Source organism: Anabrus simplex, chromosome 2 (genome assembly GCF_040414725.1).
Source record: "Anabrus simplex isolate iqAnaSimp1 chromosome 2, ASM4041472v1, whole genome shotgun sequence".
In the NCBI taxonomy this organism is placed as follows: Eukaryota; Metazoa; Arthropoda; class Insecta; order Orthoptera; family Tettigoniidae; genus Anabrus; species Anabrus simplex.
The window spans coordinates 255,412,367-255,428,832 of NC_090266.1; the positions used below are offsets into that span (position 1 = coordinate 255,412,367).

At 37.6% G+C, this 16,466-nt stretch overlaps 1 protein-coding gene across 1 annotated transcript in view; it reads right to left on the reverse strand.

The window, feature by feature from the left end:
- BORCS6 (BLOC-1 related complex subunit 6) overlaps positions 1-16,466 on the reverse strand; it is a 151,397-nt gene that overhangs the window by 77,960 nt on the left and 56,971 nt on the right. Inside the window, exons 3-4 of the mRNA XM_067140545.2 lie at positions 10,750-10,925; positions 10,487-10,570 (exon numbers count right to left, since the gene is read on the reverse strand). Of these exons, the coding sequence (XP_066996646.1) occupies positions 10,487-10,570; positions 10,750-10,925 (260 nt within the window). The remainder of the gene's footprint in view (positions 1-10,486; positions 10,571-10,749; positions 10,926-16,466) is intronic.

Genomic DNA, 16,466 nt, shown 5'->3' on the forward strand with positions numbered 1-16,466 from the left:
AAACCCTTATACACAAGTTACTGTTGAGTGTCCCCCAACAGGTACATTAATTAGCTCGTTGAAATCGACTGGACACAGAGTCTGACCTCTCCTTATAAAAACTATAAACTACTGGTGCAGTGGAGACACTGATAAGTTTCAATCTGTTGGAAACTCTAACCTATTTTCAATTTCTTCTAGTACCTTGTTCATTATGGCTTTGGTAATTAGATATCTTTGTAGAAATCTTTCTTCTGACAACTCTCGAAAGTCGTTTTTTCTTAGTATAGGTCGTCTTTTGCCTTCTTCAGTTTATAAACAGTTTTTATACAGCAATGAAGCTTCAAACTTATGTCTTCTACATGCCTCCATTTTGAAATTTTAGCAGCTGTTAAGAGGTTTAACACAGGGCTGCTGCCATGTTAATTTAACACAAGTATTAACAATTTGTTAGAGTTAACAATTCTTGATGAGATGGCCATTTTGTTAAATTATGCAGTTGAATCTTTTTTTTTTTTTTTTTACGTCGCACTGACACAGATAGGTCTTATGGCGACGATGGGATAGGAAAGGCCTAGGAGTTGGGAGGAAGCGGCCGTGGCCTTAATTATGGTACAGCCCCGGCATTTGCCTGGTGTGAAAATGGGAAACCACGGAAAACCATCCTCAAGGCTGCCGACAATGGGACTCGAACCCACTATCTCCCGATTACTGGATACTGGCCACACTTAAGCGACGGCAGCTATCGAGCTCGGTTTAAGTCTCCTTAACAGCAGTGTTAGCACTTAACATACGTTGAAGAAACTGGGCCTTACTCTTCCATACTGTGCACTAACATTTACTAGTTCTCTTGGAACATCTTACAAAAACCATCACCCGACACAACACTGTAAGGATGTAAATCAGAAGTGCCCATTTTTACACATTTCTGCATAACCAATTTTTGTGTTCTGTCGACATGTTCTTTACAGACGTGAGACCACAATGGTAATGTTATTGATTTTACGTCCCGCTAACGTGTGACCTCAGATGTGGTGTAGTAGCCTTATATGTTAATGAAGAACACTGTTTTTTGCTATTTGTTTCACATCGCACTGATACAGATAGGTCTTATGGTGACGATGGGATAGGAAAGGCCTAGGAATGGGAAGGAAGCCACCATGACCTTGATTAAGGTACAGCGCCAGCATTTGCCTGGTGTGAAAATGGGAAACCATGGAAAACCATCTTCAGGGCTGCCGACAGTGGGGTTCAAACCCACTATCTCCCGGATGCAAGCTCACAGCTGCGCGTTCCTAACTGCACGGCCAACTCGCCCGGTGAAGAACACTGTTAAGAGGATACACAGCAAACCTGCTTATCATCATGATTAATTGCAATAGAAACTTTTCCCAAACATCACTTCCTCAAGTTTAAGTTTCCTTAAACTGTATTCATTACTTATAAGTTTATCCTTCACCACCTCTTCAGTTTCCCGTACCATGTTGACTAAGCAACTATCACCACGAGTGTTCCTTGTTCGTCACGAACATCACTCACTCCTAGTTCACTGGCAGATGAAAAAGCCTCGCACACTCACTCCATCTACCGGTGTACTAGCCAACAAACTGATCCCTTGCTCACGCTCGAATGAAACACAACAATGCAGGGCTCTACCTTGGACCAAAGGCCAGCATGCTAACCATTTACCCATGGAGCTGGGCAGTCATTCAGGTGAAAATATGTTTCATGGGAGATTGACTGAACTTTATAATGTGATGCTTGGAACGTCCAGGTACCTTTTCTTTTCCAGTAAATCCTGGTCAAGAAAGCCAAGAATAACGGCCAAGATGATTCATCGTACTGACCATACAACATCTTGCAATCTGCAGGCCTTTGGGCTGAGCAGTGGTCAGTGGTCACTTGGTAGGCCATGGCCCTTCGGGGCTGTTATGCCATGTTTTTTTTCTTCCTTTTTTTCAGTATGTTTCTACTTTTGTTTTGAACTAGGATGATATGAACATGACAAAGTTCCTTCTGATTCTTCTGTGTCTGATTCAGTGCTGCCTCCAATGATCACCACTGTTGTCAATATTTTCTTCACAGTCATCCTTACTTATTTCCCATGTTTTCATGTTCTTCCAAAATGCTGAAAATGGTTTCTGCCATGATTATGTCCTGTTCACATTTTTCTGCTTCCTTATATCCTCTGTCTTTAAAGAACTACACTAGCAATACTGATATGTTTAGCAGATTCATCATTACAAACAAACTGTCGCAAACACACAGCATTACACAGTACTGAACTAATGATGCTTGTGATACTGGCCACTGGCTGCTTCAATACGCACTGTTGTCAGCCCAGTAACTGACAAGGTTAACCCACCAGTGGTCACTATATGAGTAAAATGCTCACGGTCATTGAAAATCGTATGCTATTTTATATAGCACGTAGTTTCGAACTTGAGCCTTGATGTACCTTCGCACAGCAGTTTTGAGAGAAGGGCAGATGCATTGAAACGCACATCTGTGACCTTGAGAAGGGACAGTGAGGGAAGAATTATCGGCAACCGTCAACAGTGAGCATTTTGCTTCACACGTGACCAGTCACGTTGGCGCTAATTTCTGTGTGTGTTATAGTTTCGCTATTGTTGTATGTTGTTTCATAGTTGAAACAGTTCTTTGCAATGTATTGTATTAATGTGTTGTGTAATTAGTGTGAGATGATGGCTTCAAGTCGTGACATTTTGGCTCGGTTTGATGAAATTCCTAGTGATCAACTCGAGGGCGAAAACAGTGACTCGGACTGTGCAAGTGAACACAGTGAACATAATACGGATACTGAACAGTCCGAGACAGAAGAATGTGCTGAAGGAACCGTACCTGGAGAGCAATGTGTAGCTGGTGAACAGCCTATGCTGGAGGTAAATGAGAATTTTGTGTTTAGTGACAATGTTTATATAGGGAAAGATAAGGTGACGAAGTGGGGAATACACCCACCAAGAAGAAATCCACGCTCACGTACTTGTGCTGCAAATATAGTGACTCATCCTCCTTGTGTAAAGGGCATTGCAAAAGATGCACAAACTATTTTAGAAAGCTGGGAATTGTTTTTTTCAGATACAGTTATAAATGAACTCGTTACATGCACAAATAAATGTATGAAGAAAACGAGGGCCAGTTATTCACGTCCATAGGATTGTACGAATACAAGTGTAGAATAAATACGTGCTCTTCTAGGATTGCTCTATATGTCAGGATTGAAAAAGGCTCAGCATTTCAATGTACACGAGTTATGGTGTGATGATGGAACAGCCCCAGATTTTTTTCCAGGCAGCAATGACAATGAGACGATTCTATTTACTCCTTAGAGCTCTTAGATTTGACAATCTAGATACAAGTGAACACAGAAAAATGACTGACAATTCGGCACCAATAAGATGCGTTTTTGAAGAGTTCATGGCTAAATGCAAAAGCCAAAAGAATACACAACGATCGACGAAATGCTGGAACCTTTCTGAGGTCGTTGCAAATTTAGACAGTCTATGACCAAGAAACCTGCCAAGTATGGCATAAAAATCTATGCATTAGTAGATTTCAGAGTGTTTTATACTAGTAACATGGAGATCTATGCAGGCAAACAACTCAAAGGACATTTCCAAATTTACAACAAACCAACCAGCGTGGTGAAACGACTCGCAACACCAATTGTCAACACTGGTCGCAATGTGACAATGGATAATTATTTTACATCTGTTGAGCTGGCAGAAGATCTTCTGAAGAACCAGAGACTAACTATAGGAGGAACTCTAAGAAAAAATAAGCCTCAGATCCCACCTGAGTTGGTACATGTGAAAGAGAGACCCCCATCCAGCAGTATGTTTGCCTATGGTGAAAAATGCCTTTTGACATCTTACATGCCAAAACCAAGGAGAATCGTCCTAATCCTTTCTACTATGCACAACACCGACACTATTGACAAAGAATCAGGTGATGCCAACAAAGCTGAAGTTGTAACATTTTATAACTTGACAAAAGGTGGTGTTGATTTAGTAGATGAGATGAAGGCTACATATTCAGTGTCACAAATCAGTAACAGATGGCCACTAACAGTATTTTTCACACTAATGAATGTAGGATCCATAAACAGCTACATCATTTTCAAACTGAATACAAGAACTCTGCTGGATTGTCGTGCCTATCTGAAGAACTTAGCAATGGAACTTATGAAACCCCATCTAGTTACAAGGGCTTCTATTCCAAATTTGTCACTAACACTTGTTCGACAGATCAAGAGCGTTGCTATCATGACTGAGGAGGAAAGTATGCCGCTTCCTGTGGAAGAAATGTGCAGTTTGTGCCCAAGAAGGAAAAATCGACGGACAAAGAAAACTTGTTCCAAGTGCTGGCTGCCAGTCTGCAATGAACGTACAAGTTTCACGTGTGTACGATGCGCAGGATCGGCAGAGGAAAATGATAATGAAAGTTGTAAGTGAAGCAATACTAAGTGATGACTCTAGTTAACCTATTACTCTCTGACAGTTTTAAGTTAACAAGTAAATAACGGGAACATGTTGCAAATTACCATAGGTATAAAAACCTTATTTGTAATTTTTAGTGTCCTTTATAACCATTTGAGATGTATTCTTATTTGTAACTTATAGTGTTCTTTATAACCATTTGAAATTTATTCTAATGTTCATTTAAGGTGTTAATACATTTACACTTGAAATCGATTGGTATACATTATGTAAACACGTCATATCATACCGTGAGCATTTTGCTCAACGCGCGACCACTCATGTTACTTTCATCCTAGTGAACACTGGCGCGTTAATCCCTTGAGTAGTGCCAATATAGTATTATGTTTCTCTTTTTTACTGCTCAATGCAAATACAGTACAATTTCTTTTATACGTTTTACATTTATATGTTTTCTACACTTAAAGGTCTCATCTTTTTCCAGTGGTCCTGACAAAATCCTATAAGAATTACAGCAAATTATTTTATATATACAATTTACATTTATACGATTTTGACGTTTATACACCTTAAGTTCCCTGAGGGCAAAATGCATTATTTATACATTTATGATGGTTTTCATCTTTAAAATCACAAGAAATATTCTATGCACAAATTTATGACTCGCATTTTACTTTTCTTGGAAATTATCCCTCGAGTCGTATCTAATATAGGACGTCAAATACTAGAAAAAAACAAAATGCTTATTACGTCACGGACAAACGATCACTCCTCCTTCGTCCTCACTCCTACCCTCTCCTACTCCCCTCCCTTCCTCCCAACAACAGTAGCCCACCCTCATTGCCCGTAAGCAATCAGTCTGGCGTCAACACGATGTGAAAGTGCACACAGGAAGGAGCCTGCACAGAGGGACCGAAGGATGTGGGGGTACGTAATAATTGTTGGTATTTTCTGATAGTTCACCCCTGTTGTCGCATTCACACACAATATCTTCTTTCTTTTCAGACTCCTACAGAATATCAGAAAACAACAAATCAAGCTAACGAATGATTTTTCTGTATTTGACACTCCACCATACAAGCTCCGTTCTATGTTAAATATGAGTCCAACATAGCAAAACCAAGAGGAGTTCCCACAATTCAACTCACACATCGCTCCTTTTCAATCAACAGAGCACCAACAATTCAGTTAGCATAATAAGATTGTAACAAGATAACTTCAATTTCACTTAAGTAACAACAGTGTGCATTAAAAATTAAGACTCTTAACAAGAGGATTTTATAATCATCGTGCAATAATTCATAACAGTATTTTATATTAATGAAGTGTACATTTAGTATTAAGACGTAGAACAAGTGGACCTTTTAAATCGTTGCGCTGTATTTTAATATACGTTTTATTTTTCATACACATCATCCATTTTATGTACCATTTATCTAGAAAATTCTTAGAATGTCTTTTGTCAATTTGTCAACCAACTAATGATGGTCCAAAGGAAATCAAAACATGTACTGGTGTAACTAAAAATGTCTTTCCATTATGTATTAATAATATAAAATCTTTCCTATTAGCGTACTGAAAGGGAGAACAATATACCGTATAATCTCGAATACCACTCACCACCGAATAAGACCCGCACCCTTATTTTGAAAGAACAAAATTAAAAAAAAAAAAAAAAAAAAAAAAAAAAGTGAAGTCAAAATTATCTACAATCTTTACTAACACACATAAAATGATTAGAAAATACAAATAAAAGTAAACAAACATTTCCAGAATGATATCCGAGTTCGTTCATTCATCATCATCATCATCATCATCATCAGTACCAACTTCGGAACTTTTATCACCATCACCTTTCCACAAAATGTCGTCATCGCTGCCATCCATAGCACTAGAAATGCTACATTTCCTGAAGCTCTTCCATATGATGTCTCCAGGGATACGATTCTATGCCATCAAAATCAACGAACACAGCAGCTGAACTTCCGGGCGCTGAATGCGACCAGTTGGCGTCAGTCTGTGATCAGTAGTCACCATCCATTCTGTATAGAGCTGTTTCAAGGCTCCTTTAAATGGATGGTTCACGCAGACATCCAGCGGCTGTAGCACAGATGCCATCCCACCCGGAAACACCGCTAGGTCGGTTTTCCCATTCTTGATATGTTTCTTCACAGCGCTTGTTGTGTGGCCACGGTAACTGTCGAGAACAAGCAAGCTTTTTTGTCACAATAAAAAACCAGGGCGACGTTGCCAGACACACTTTACCCAGTCTTCCACAAATGAACTGTCCATCCAGCCAGAGTTCTGAGATCTGGCATCTTAGCAGAAATATACTTAGACTTTCTGGAACACATTGCCATTGAAAGGAATTATAAGTTTAGTAATATTAAGTCGATGCACTGAATACCATCTCAAACCTCAACAACATAGACCCTGATACATTCACACTAGATTCAGAAACTAATGCTTCCATCAACTTTTTAGATATAACAATCACCAGACTCCCCCCTTCATTCTCTTATAAAATATACAAAAAACCTACCCATACAGCCTCAACAATAAAACAAGATTCCATGCATTCCTATTCCCACAAATGTGCTACTTACAATAGCTTAGTTGATCGCGCGTTCAAAATTCCAATGTCGAAAGCAGACCTAAATGAAGAACTTAATACTATACGTGCGATAGCCAGGTTTAATGGTTATAATAAAAGTTTCATCGAACGTATTATCAACAAATTCAGACATCGCTCTAAATCTAACTTAATAAACGATAATCCCAGGCCTAAGTTATTCTCAACTTTTACATTCAATCAGAATATCTACAGCGTTACCAACCTATTCAAGAAACATAACGTCAATATTGCTTTTTTTTTTTAATTTTTTAAATTTTTGCTAGCTGCTTTACGTCTTATGGCGACGATGGGACAGGAAAGGGCTAGGAGTGGGAAGGAAGCAGCCGTGGCCTTAATTAAGGTACAGCCCCAGCATTTGCCTGGTGTGAAAATGGGAAACCACGGGAAATGATTTTCAGGGCTGCCGACAGTGGGGTTTGAACCTACTATCTTCCGAATACTGGATGCAATATTGCTTTCCGCACCAACAACAGAAATATGGATATTCTCCACAATTCCAACCTGGTCAACAAATTGGGCCCTTTTACTAAGTCAGGAGTTTACAGGTTTCAATGCAGCGACTGTAACAACAAACTGGCAGGAGCTTCAAGATTAGATATGCCGAACATCTCAATGCAATTAAACACAATAGGTTTTCCGCATTGGTCAGCACATACAAGATTATAAACACAAATTAAATGGATTAGATCAAGATTTAACAATATTAGACACGTTGAGCAAAGGCCCCCTACTAGATATCACGGAAGCCTGTAGATACATCTGGACCAATACTTCAATCCTAATCTCAACTTGAACGACATTTCCGAAAAGCCCAGAATTCTATTTGATTCTTTTATTTCAGTTCTCAACAGTGTTTAACTCCCTAAAAACAGCTTGTATTTTCAGATTATACGTCTCACATTATCACATTATCCTTATCCTTCTCTACCATGCCCACCTGACTCCGCCCCCTCCATCACCCCTCCTCTCCCCATTCCTGACCCATCCTTTCCCCCCCTTAACGATGTTCTACGCTTCTAGCAACCTCTAGCACTTGCTCCTTGCCACTCTCCACGCATACATCAGGCCATTTGAGGTGAGTCTCCTACTTAACTTTATAGTATTTTGCCCTATTTCCAATATCTCATTTTAACTCTTAACTCTTAACTTTCTTTTCATACTTCAGGTTCCGAATTGGATCGAGAACTTTCTGGCCACATATCTACTTTCTCTTTGCCTGCAATATGATCCACTTCTTTGAGTACCTCATAAATGACGCCTTCTTTTTATGAGTTGATGTTACAAGCCACCATCAAACTTACTTATGTTACTTTATTATCAATACTCTGTGGAAGGACTACATACTATGTCAGTTTTTGGATGTCCATGTTTTATTTTCACCTAGTGTTTAGCAGTGCTAAGCTTGAGACTTTTTAACCATTCCAAAGTGATCAGGTCTTTAAACATTTGTTAATATCTTCACTTTCATTTTATACTTTGACCAACAAGCACATAACTTGTTTATATTCTTTTAAGCATTGTATTTTTACTTCATCCCATTAATGTCACTTATTACTAAGGGTCTATTATATGTACGACATATTTGTATATCTTTGTTCATACGACCTGTTTGAGCTGATGATGGTGTCCACTGACACCGAAACTGGTACTGAATAAGAAATGTTGTGATCATATTAACAACATATGAAATGCCCTCACTGAAAGTTAGAAACTTCATTTTGTTCCGTATTGAACTGGGATTACAGTAAAATGAAAATGTTTAAGGTCCACCTTTTCAATACCATGAATACTTATTGATGTGAGTATATATCACATAATGTTTAAAGAAGATTGGTACTAGTTTTGATGCTCATTGCATGTCATCATCAGCCAACGAATCAATTGAGCAAAATACAACTTATCAAATAGCAATGTATAACACATGATAGCACCTGCAAGACAAATGTTAAACTATGACTAGTTAAAATATAAAACACATGACAGTCAGACGCACCTCATCGTTTCAACTGGTTATAATCTAACAGTGACTTAATAGGTGCTGTCATGTGTTTTAGATGGTCATACGCACCATACCCTCATCATTTTAATGTTACATTTGAAATTTGCCTTAATAGGTGCATTCAAGTGTTGTATATAGATACACCTTATGTTCTATAAACCTCAAGCTGGACTATTTTCTCGTGTATCATACCCTAACAATTGTGTTACCTTCTCTGATTTGCTTTCATTGTTTTAACTTGTTACAATTTAACTTTTAACATTAATTCTTGTATTTGCTGTCATGTGTTTTATATTTTAACTAGTCATAGTTTAACATTTGTCTTGTAGGTGCTTTCATGTGTTATATATTGCTATTTGATAAGTTGTATTTTGCTCAATTGATTCGTTGGCTGATGATGACCCACAACGAGCGTCAAAACTAGTACCAATCTTCTTTAAACATTATGTGATATATACTCACATCAATAAGCATTCATGGTATTGAAAAGGTGGACCTTTAACTTTTTCATTTTACTGAAATGCCCTCATGTCAGAAAAAAATCGCATCTAGTGTTTTCATATCCCTGTTGGATACTTTTTATTCACATATTCATTAGTACATGTTCTCGCTTAACACAGTCTGTTTCCTTGTCCCCAGCAGAAACGTCTTAACGAGGTTTCACTGTATTCACTTCCATTACTGCAATAATAATAATAATAATAATAATAATAATAATAATAATAATAATAATAATAATAATAATAATAATAATAATAATAATAATCTATATATATTTCTGTGTGACATTGGGATTGTTGAACAACAGCTTATTTTGATTGCAAATCCTTATTCATCATGCATGCAGTAATGACGAGAGGTTTTTTTTTTTTGCTACTTGTTTAACACCGCACTAATACATAGAAGGTTTTCAGCGATAGAAGGATGGGAAAGGGCTATGATTGGAAAGGTAGTAGCTGTGGCATTAATTAAGGTACAGCCCCAGAAGTTGGCTGGTGTGAAAATGGGAAACCACAGAAAACCATCTTCAGGGCTGCCGACAGTGGGGTTCGAACCCACTATCTCCCGGATGCGAGCTCACAGCTGCGCGCTCCTAACCGCATGGCCAACTCGCCTGGTGTGTTCGGTTATTGATAGCAATGTAGTGTATTGTGCGTACAAGTATAAGATTTCACCAACCTGGTTCAGACTTCATATGCAAATGCCACTAAATAGAATTGCCATGGATTAATTTCCAGAACTGAATTTGTATTTGCCTTACTGATAAAGAAGAGACAGAAAGAATTATAGATTACTGCAACATCTCCACACTCCATTTTCATTCATTTAGCATAATTTATACGATTACTGGTTGCAATGAATATTATGCTCAAATATCAGTACAGGCTGGTAATGGGATCCTATCACAGCTACCTTTATATTTGAATCCACAGCATCACATGTTTTGCAGACTGCATCCCTGTATGTTTCTAGACATTCTACAGTCAAAGCTGATACCTGAAAAAGCATCACAGATAATGGTTACTTTCTTGATTTTATTGCTGTCCTGGTCTAGCCTACAATACTGGTAAGACAATTCCAAATTTATTGATAGTACTTAATATTTTTTTTAAATGGTTAGAATGCAAGAATAACTGTCACTTTATAAAAAACTATATCACTTCCAAACTACTTACACTATGAAGAATACCAGCAAGATTTTCTGTCAGTGTATCGACTGAGGTGGCAATGCGACGAACTTCTATTTCCAAATCATTCAGAACATTTGGATTAATGACTGGTAGTTGTGGCATCAAGGCCTGGCGGTACAAACATGGAGTGGAAATTCGTGAGCCTGGAAACGGTGGAGTATCTGAAACATTCAGAATACTATGTTACCAGATTGTACACTTAAACAATGGGTCTCTACGTGTACATATTATTCAGGTGATATAAGATTGGGAAGTAATCAGATGATATTAATACCACCTATGACACATATAAGTAAGCTACAGGGACATCAGTACAGAATGACCGCAAAGAGAGGAAATCTACGGAGCACATATATTGAACAATATATATTGAACGATAAGCTAGCAGGAGAGTTTGGAAGAACTGAGGTAATATTCATACATAGGCAAGAGCCACAAGAATGGATTAAAATGTCTGATACCTCTCCACAACCAGCAACTCCTTACGTAGGAATGAGTCAAAACACCCAGTGCTGATGAAGCAGCATCTGTGTCACCCCAAGTTCACTCACCGCACGACTGACACAAGGTGTGCATACTCTGTTTGCCCATTCCAGAAGTGGAAACAAAGTGATGAGGACTGTACTGTAAATCTGATTATATAAAACAGTTTATTCATAATGTACAAATTTTTAAATATTTATTTCTGTATTCATCATAATATTGTTACCTTGCAATTAATAATTACCTTGCAGATAGTAATAGTAATTGATGTTTACTGAAACTGTATTAGAATTTCACTGTTCTCTTTTCCTATTTCAGAACGACAATGTTCTTTTCCAAATTTAATCTTCAGCTACTGACCTCACCAGATGAGTTTTTATTATTAAGAAATGTGAGTGGTAGAAGTGAAGTGCTTATGTTACATATGATCAGATTAAAAAAAAAAAATTTTTTTTAGTCCTCTTTCCCACTTCCAACCTTTCATTTAAACTCCACAGTTGTTCACTAAATAATGATGTTATTGGCTTTATGTCCCACTAACTACTTTTACGTCTGGCCCCGCGGTGTTGGGGGCAACGCGTCCGCCTGTCACCCAGCAGCCCCGGGTTCGATTCCCAGCCGGGTCAGGGGTTTTTAATTGTAATAATTAATATCCCTGGCCTGGGGACTGGGGGTTTGTGACATCCTTAATCTTCCTTTCCTCACACTCAACATGCCACACTACCACCATTCCAATTACACGCAGGTTCATTCAGTATGGTGCCAGTAGGGTCAAAAGATCCACATGGGTCAATGCCCTGAACAAACAGCATTTTAAAAAATTAACTACTTTTACAGTTTTTGGAGGCACCAAGGTGCCAGAATTTCATCCTGCAGGAGTTTTTTAATGTGCCAGTAAACTTACCAACATGAAGCTGACCTATTTGAGCATCTTCAAATCCCACCAAATTGAGCCACGATCAAACCTACCAGCGTGAGCTCAGAAGGCCAGTACTCTATGGCCTGAGCTACCCAGCCCAGTACAGTGTTCACCTTAATGTTTAATTTACAAAAGGTATGTTCTAATAAGGAAAAGGATTTAACTTGACAAGAAGTCCATATGATTTATTGGGGATAAAATGAGATCACTTTTCACTCATTATTAAAAGGGCTATAGGAAGGGGTCAAAAAATACTGGCGCCCAGTCACCATGGCACCGGAAAGTTTTTATCTGGCAAATGAATTTTCAAATTCGGTTTTGAAAATCTATTTTTCGAAATCCGGAGTTCTCTTACAATTATGTTCCCACCACTCTGTAAAATAAGAAGTCGTATAGTGTATCGCGTGTTTACTGTAGCTCATATATTCTAATATCTGCAATAAACATTTTTACTGCTTTTGGCAGAGTCTTGGAATTCTGTAATTGGTGCTTCGTACTTTGGAACATGATGTTTCAGTTCTGCGCGAGACGCGAGAGCTGCCTAGTAGTCATGAAAGACATTGTTGTAACCCGTCAAACAAGTAGCCTTTCATAAGGACATAACAAATCGTGTTCCTTTACAGATGACAGTTATCGGTAGCCGAGTAGAAGGATAAGACCAGAGTTGTGGAGAAATGCAGAGGCCAACGTTAACCCTTTCAAACCTGGTGTACATTATATTGGACACTAGCTTTTATCCTATTTTAAATGCAGTAAATTGTCTCAATTACCATTCAAACCTCGTGATCATTATTTTGGACATTTGGCTAGAGTAAGGCATCGAACATCTCTGCCCTCTGCTGATACCAGAGTTATGAAGTAAACATCAAAACATGCAAGATGGCAGACTCATTGCCAGGATCATCAGGTAAATCAGATTTCTGTATTAATTACTTGAGCAATCTATATATATAAAGTAACTTGTCCTGACTGACTGACTGACTGACTGACTGACTGACTGACTGACTGACTGACTGATTCATCATCGCCGAGCCAAAACTACTGGACATAAATGAATGAAATTTTGAGGATATATTCATATTAAGATGTAGGTGCTCGCTAAGAGAGGATTTTTGGATACTCCATCGCTAAGGGGGTGAAAAGGGGGGGGTGAAATTTTAAAATGAGTGTATCTATATCTCAAAACTTTTAAAGCTTATAGATGTAAAAGTTGGTATTTAGAATATCCTTTAAAATTAAAGAAACATTTTTTTTTGTTTTCGGAAAATCCCAATAGGAAGGGTGGAAAAGGGTGAAAAAAAAAAAGGTTGAATGCCTTTAATGAGGCTACTTATATTTCAGAACCTGGAGATATTAAGACCTGAAAATTGGTATTTGGGATCTACTTTAAAACTAAAGAAGCAGGTATTTTTTCGTTTTTGGAAAATCCAAATAATGGGGGGTGAAAAGGGGGGGGGGGTGAATTTTTAAAATAAGTTTGTCTACAACTTAAAACTTTAAAAGTTACAGATGTAAAAATTGGTATTTAGAATCTCCCTTAAAAATGAAGGAAAACATATTTTTTTGTTTTCTGTAAATCCCAATAGGATGGGTTTAAAAGGGTGAATAATAGGTTGAATGCCTTTAATGAGGATACATATATCTCAGAAACTGAAGATATTACAGAACTGAAAATTTGTATATGGGATCTCCTTTAAAAACAAAGAAACATGTATTTTTTGCTTTTGGAAAATCCAATTAATGGCGGTTGAACAGGAGTGACAAATTGGGGTGAATTTTTTGAAAGACTATATCTACAGAATATCTGAGAAACGTAAAATTTTGCAGACGTACAAAGTGTGTATTTGGAATCTCCTCTAAATGTAAAGAAACATAGGTGATTTGTATTTGGAAACTCCACTTAAGGGGAACCAAAAGTGGTGAAATTTTAAAATGAGAATTTCTACAGTATATCTCAAAAAAGTAAACATTTTACAGAAGTGAAAAATTGTATTTTTTATCTTATTAATAATAAAGAAACGTGTATTTTTAGTTTTCGGAAATAGCACTTGGGTGGGGGGGGGGGTAAAATTGACTGAAGATAGTGCTCATTTCTTTTAATTAGGCTACTGATATCTCAAAAATGAAGATGTTACAGACGTGAAATTTGATATTTTGAATCTGCTTTAAAAAGTAAAGAAACGCGTAATCTCCGAAAATCCAATGAGGGGGGGGGGGGGTGAAATTATTGAAAAATTAATAGACTTAATTGTATGGGAATACTTACATCTAATAAAAACTATATTTGTTACAGGCGTGAAAATTTGTATTTGGATCTCCTTTAAAATCAAAGAAAAACGCGTTTTGGGGGGGAATAATCTTGGGGGGCGGGAGTGAAAAGGAGTTGAATTCCTTTCGTGAGGACACATAAATCAAAAACTGAAAAAGTTAGAGTCGTGATAATTGGTATTTAGAAGATACTTTACTATTAAAGAAACGAGTTTGTTACAGGAAAATTCACTTGGGGGGGGGGATATGAAAGATGTGAAAAAAGTGAATTATTTTTATGGGGATACTTATATCTCAAAACTGAAGGTTATAGACGTGAACATTGGAGTTTGGAATCTCTTTTAAACATAAAGAAACACACCTTCATTTTTTTGCGGTGGGGGGGGGAATGAAACTAACGACGGTGGGGTGTAAAAGGAGGTTAGACCAATTGATTTTTCTGTTTATTCATTCCATTCCTGACCCTGTCGAATGACTGGAAACAGGCTGTGGATTTTCGATGTACTTATTCTGAGCATAAACCGATCATTTTTAATCTTTTCTGGGTTTGTTTTCACGAGCCATCTTTTCCTTCGGAGAACGTTCTTTGATTACAGTAGATTCTCCTGGCATATAAATAAAAATTAAAAACATTTGAAATGAATGATAGGAATGAGCTTGACTGTCCAATTGTTCACCTCTATAATAAGGTCAATAATGCACGGAAGTATGTCATTCGTATCGCCAGAAATTCCGCGTACTTGCCTACGCGCGACAATGGTGCTGGTCACAATGTCAAAAATGACAATGGCAGCAGATGGAATTTACCGCCAATTAGCGGTCTTGCATCTTGCTGTGGGGTCCAGAACATCTATAATAATAATAATAATAATAATAATAATAATAATAATAATAATAATAATAATAATAATAATAATAATAATAATAATAATAATATTCCGGACTGTCGTCAAATGTGCGGACCGTGCTGCAAACGGGTCTGGACGGGTAATAACTACAATGCAGTCCGGCCGCGGGTTCAGTACTGCCAAGGCACCCAAGAAGACACCACGCCGAATCTTCTCAAGAATTTGATCCATATTAAAAATGCTTATAGGAAAAGATGGCAAACATTTAGGGACCGAACTGACCGGGTGGAATACATGGTCCTAGCCCGGGAAGTACGAAATCGATATCTGGAAAGAAAGACTGAAAAACGGGAGGGAACTTGCCGTAATCTCTCAGAAAACGAGCTGGATCTCGAATTTTGTCGGATTATATATAAATCGATATCCATTCAATTATAAATTTCAGTATAATACCGTAGCGAAGCACGGGTATCTTGCTAGTTTGATTCATATGACTTCAGAAAATTATGTGTGTATGGAGGAGAGTAATGTAAGTTCCAGTTTTATAATATGATAACTAAAAGAATGAGTTTACTTGAGCTGCCTAAGCAATGAAATTCAATGTCCAAAATTTTGGACATCAGGTCACAATGGTAGTACTTCTGAAGTTCATGACATGGATGCTGATAAGAGTTTGCAACTTGTGAATCTTTTGCAAAGTATTACAGGCTTAAATTATAAAATAATTCTTCCAGAATGTATAATAATTAGGTTTTGCCCTTCAAAAATAAAAATGTGGAGTTACTTTTAGAAAGTATGTAATATTTTGTTTTACTTCTAAGATGCAGGAAAAAATCAGTGTTCTGAATGAAACTTGTGCCAAGGGGATCCTGGACATGCTCGAAGATGATCTGTTTGGTACCAATATTTCAGATGAAAAAGATCATTTTGAAGATATTCCAGCTGCTGTTGGCCAAGGCGTCAGGATAGGATGTACAAATCCTTCAGTCAAGGAAGACATGAAACCCAAATGAGATTCACAGGATTGGCAGATGATATTGGATGTGAACATGTTGTAACAGATCAACTAATGGCAGAAGGTGGGGAAGAAGCTGTAGGTTTACTTACACAGTTAGGGACTGGTAAGACAACTGTAACAAACAATGGCCACCTGTAGGATTATCTCCCTGAAAAACTGCAAAAAA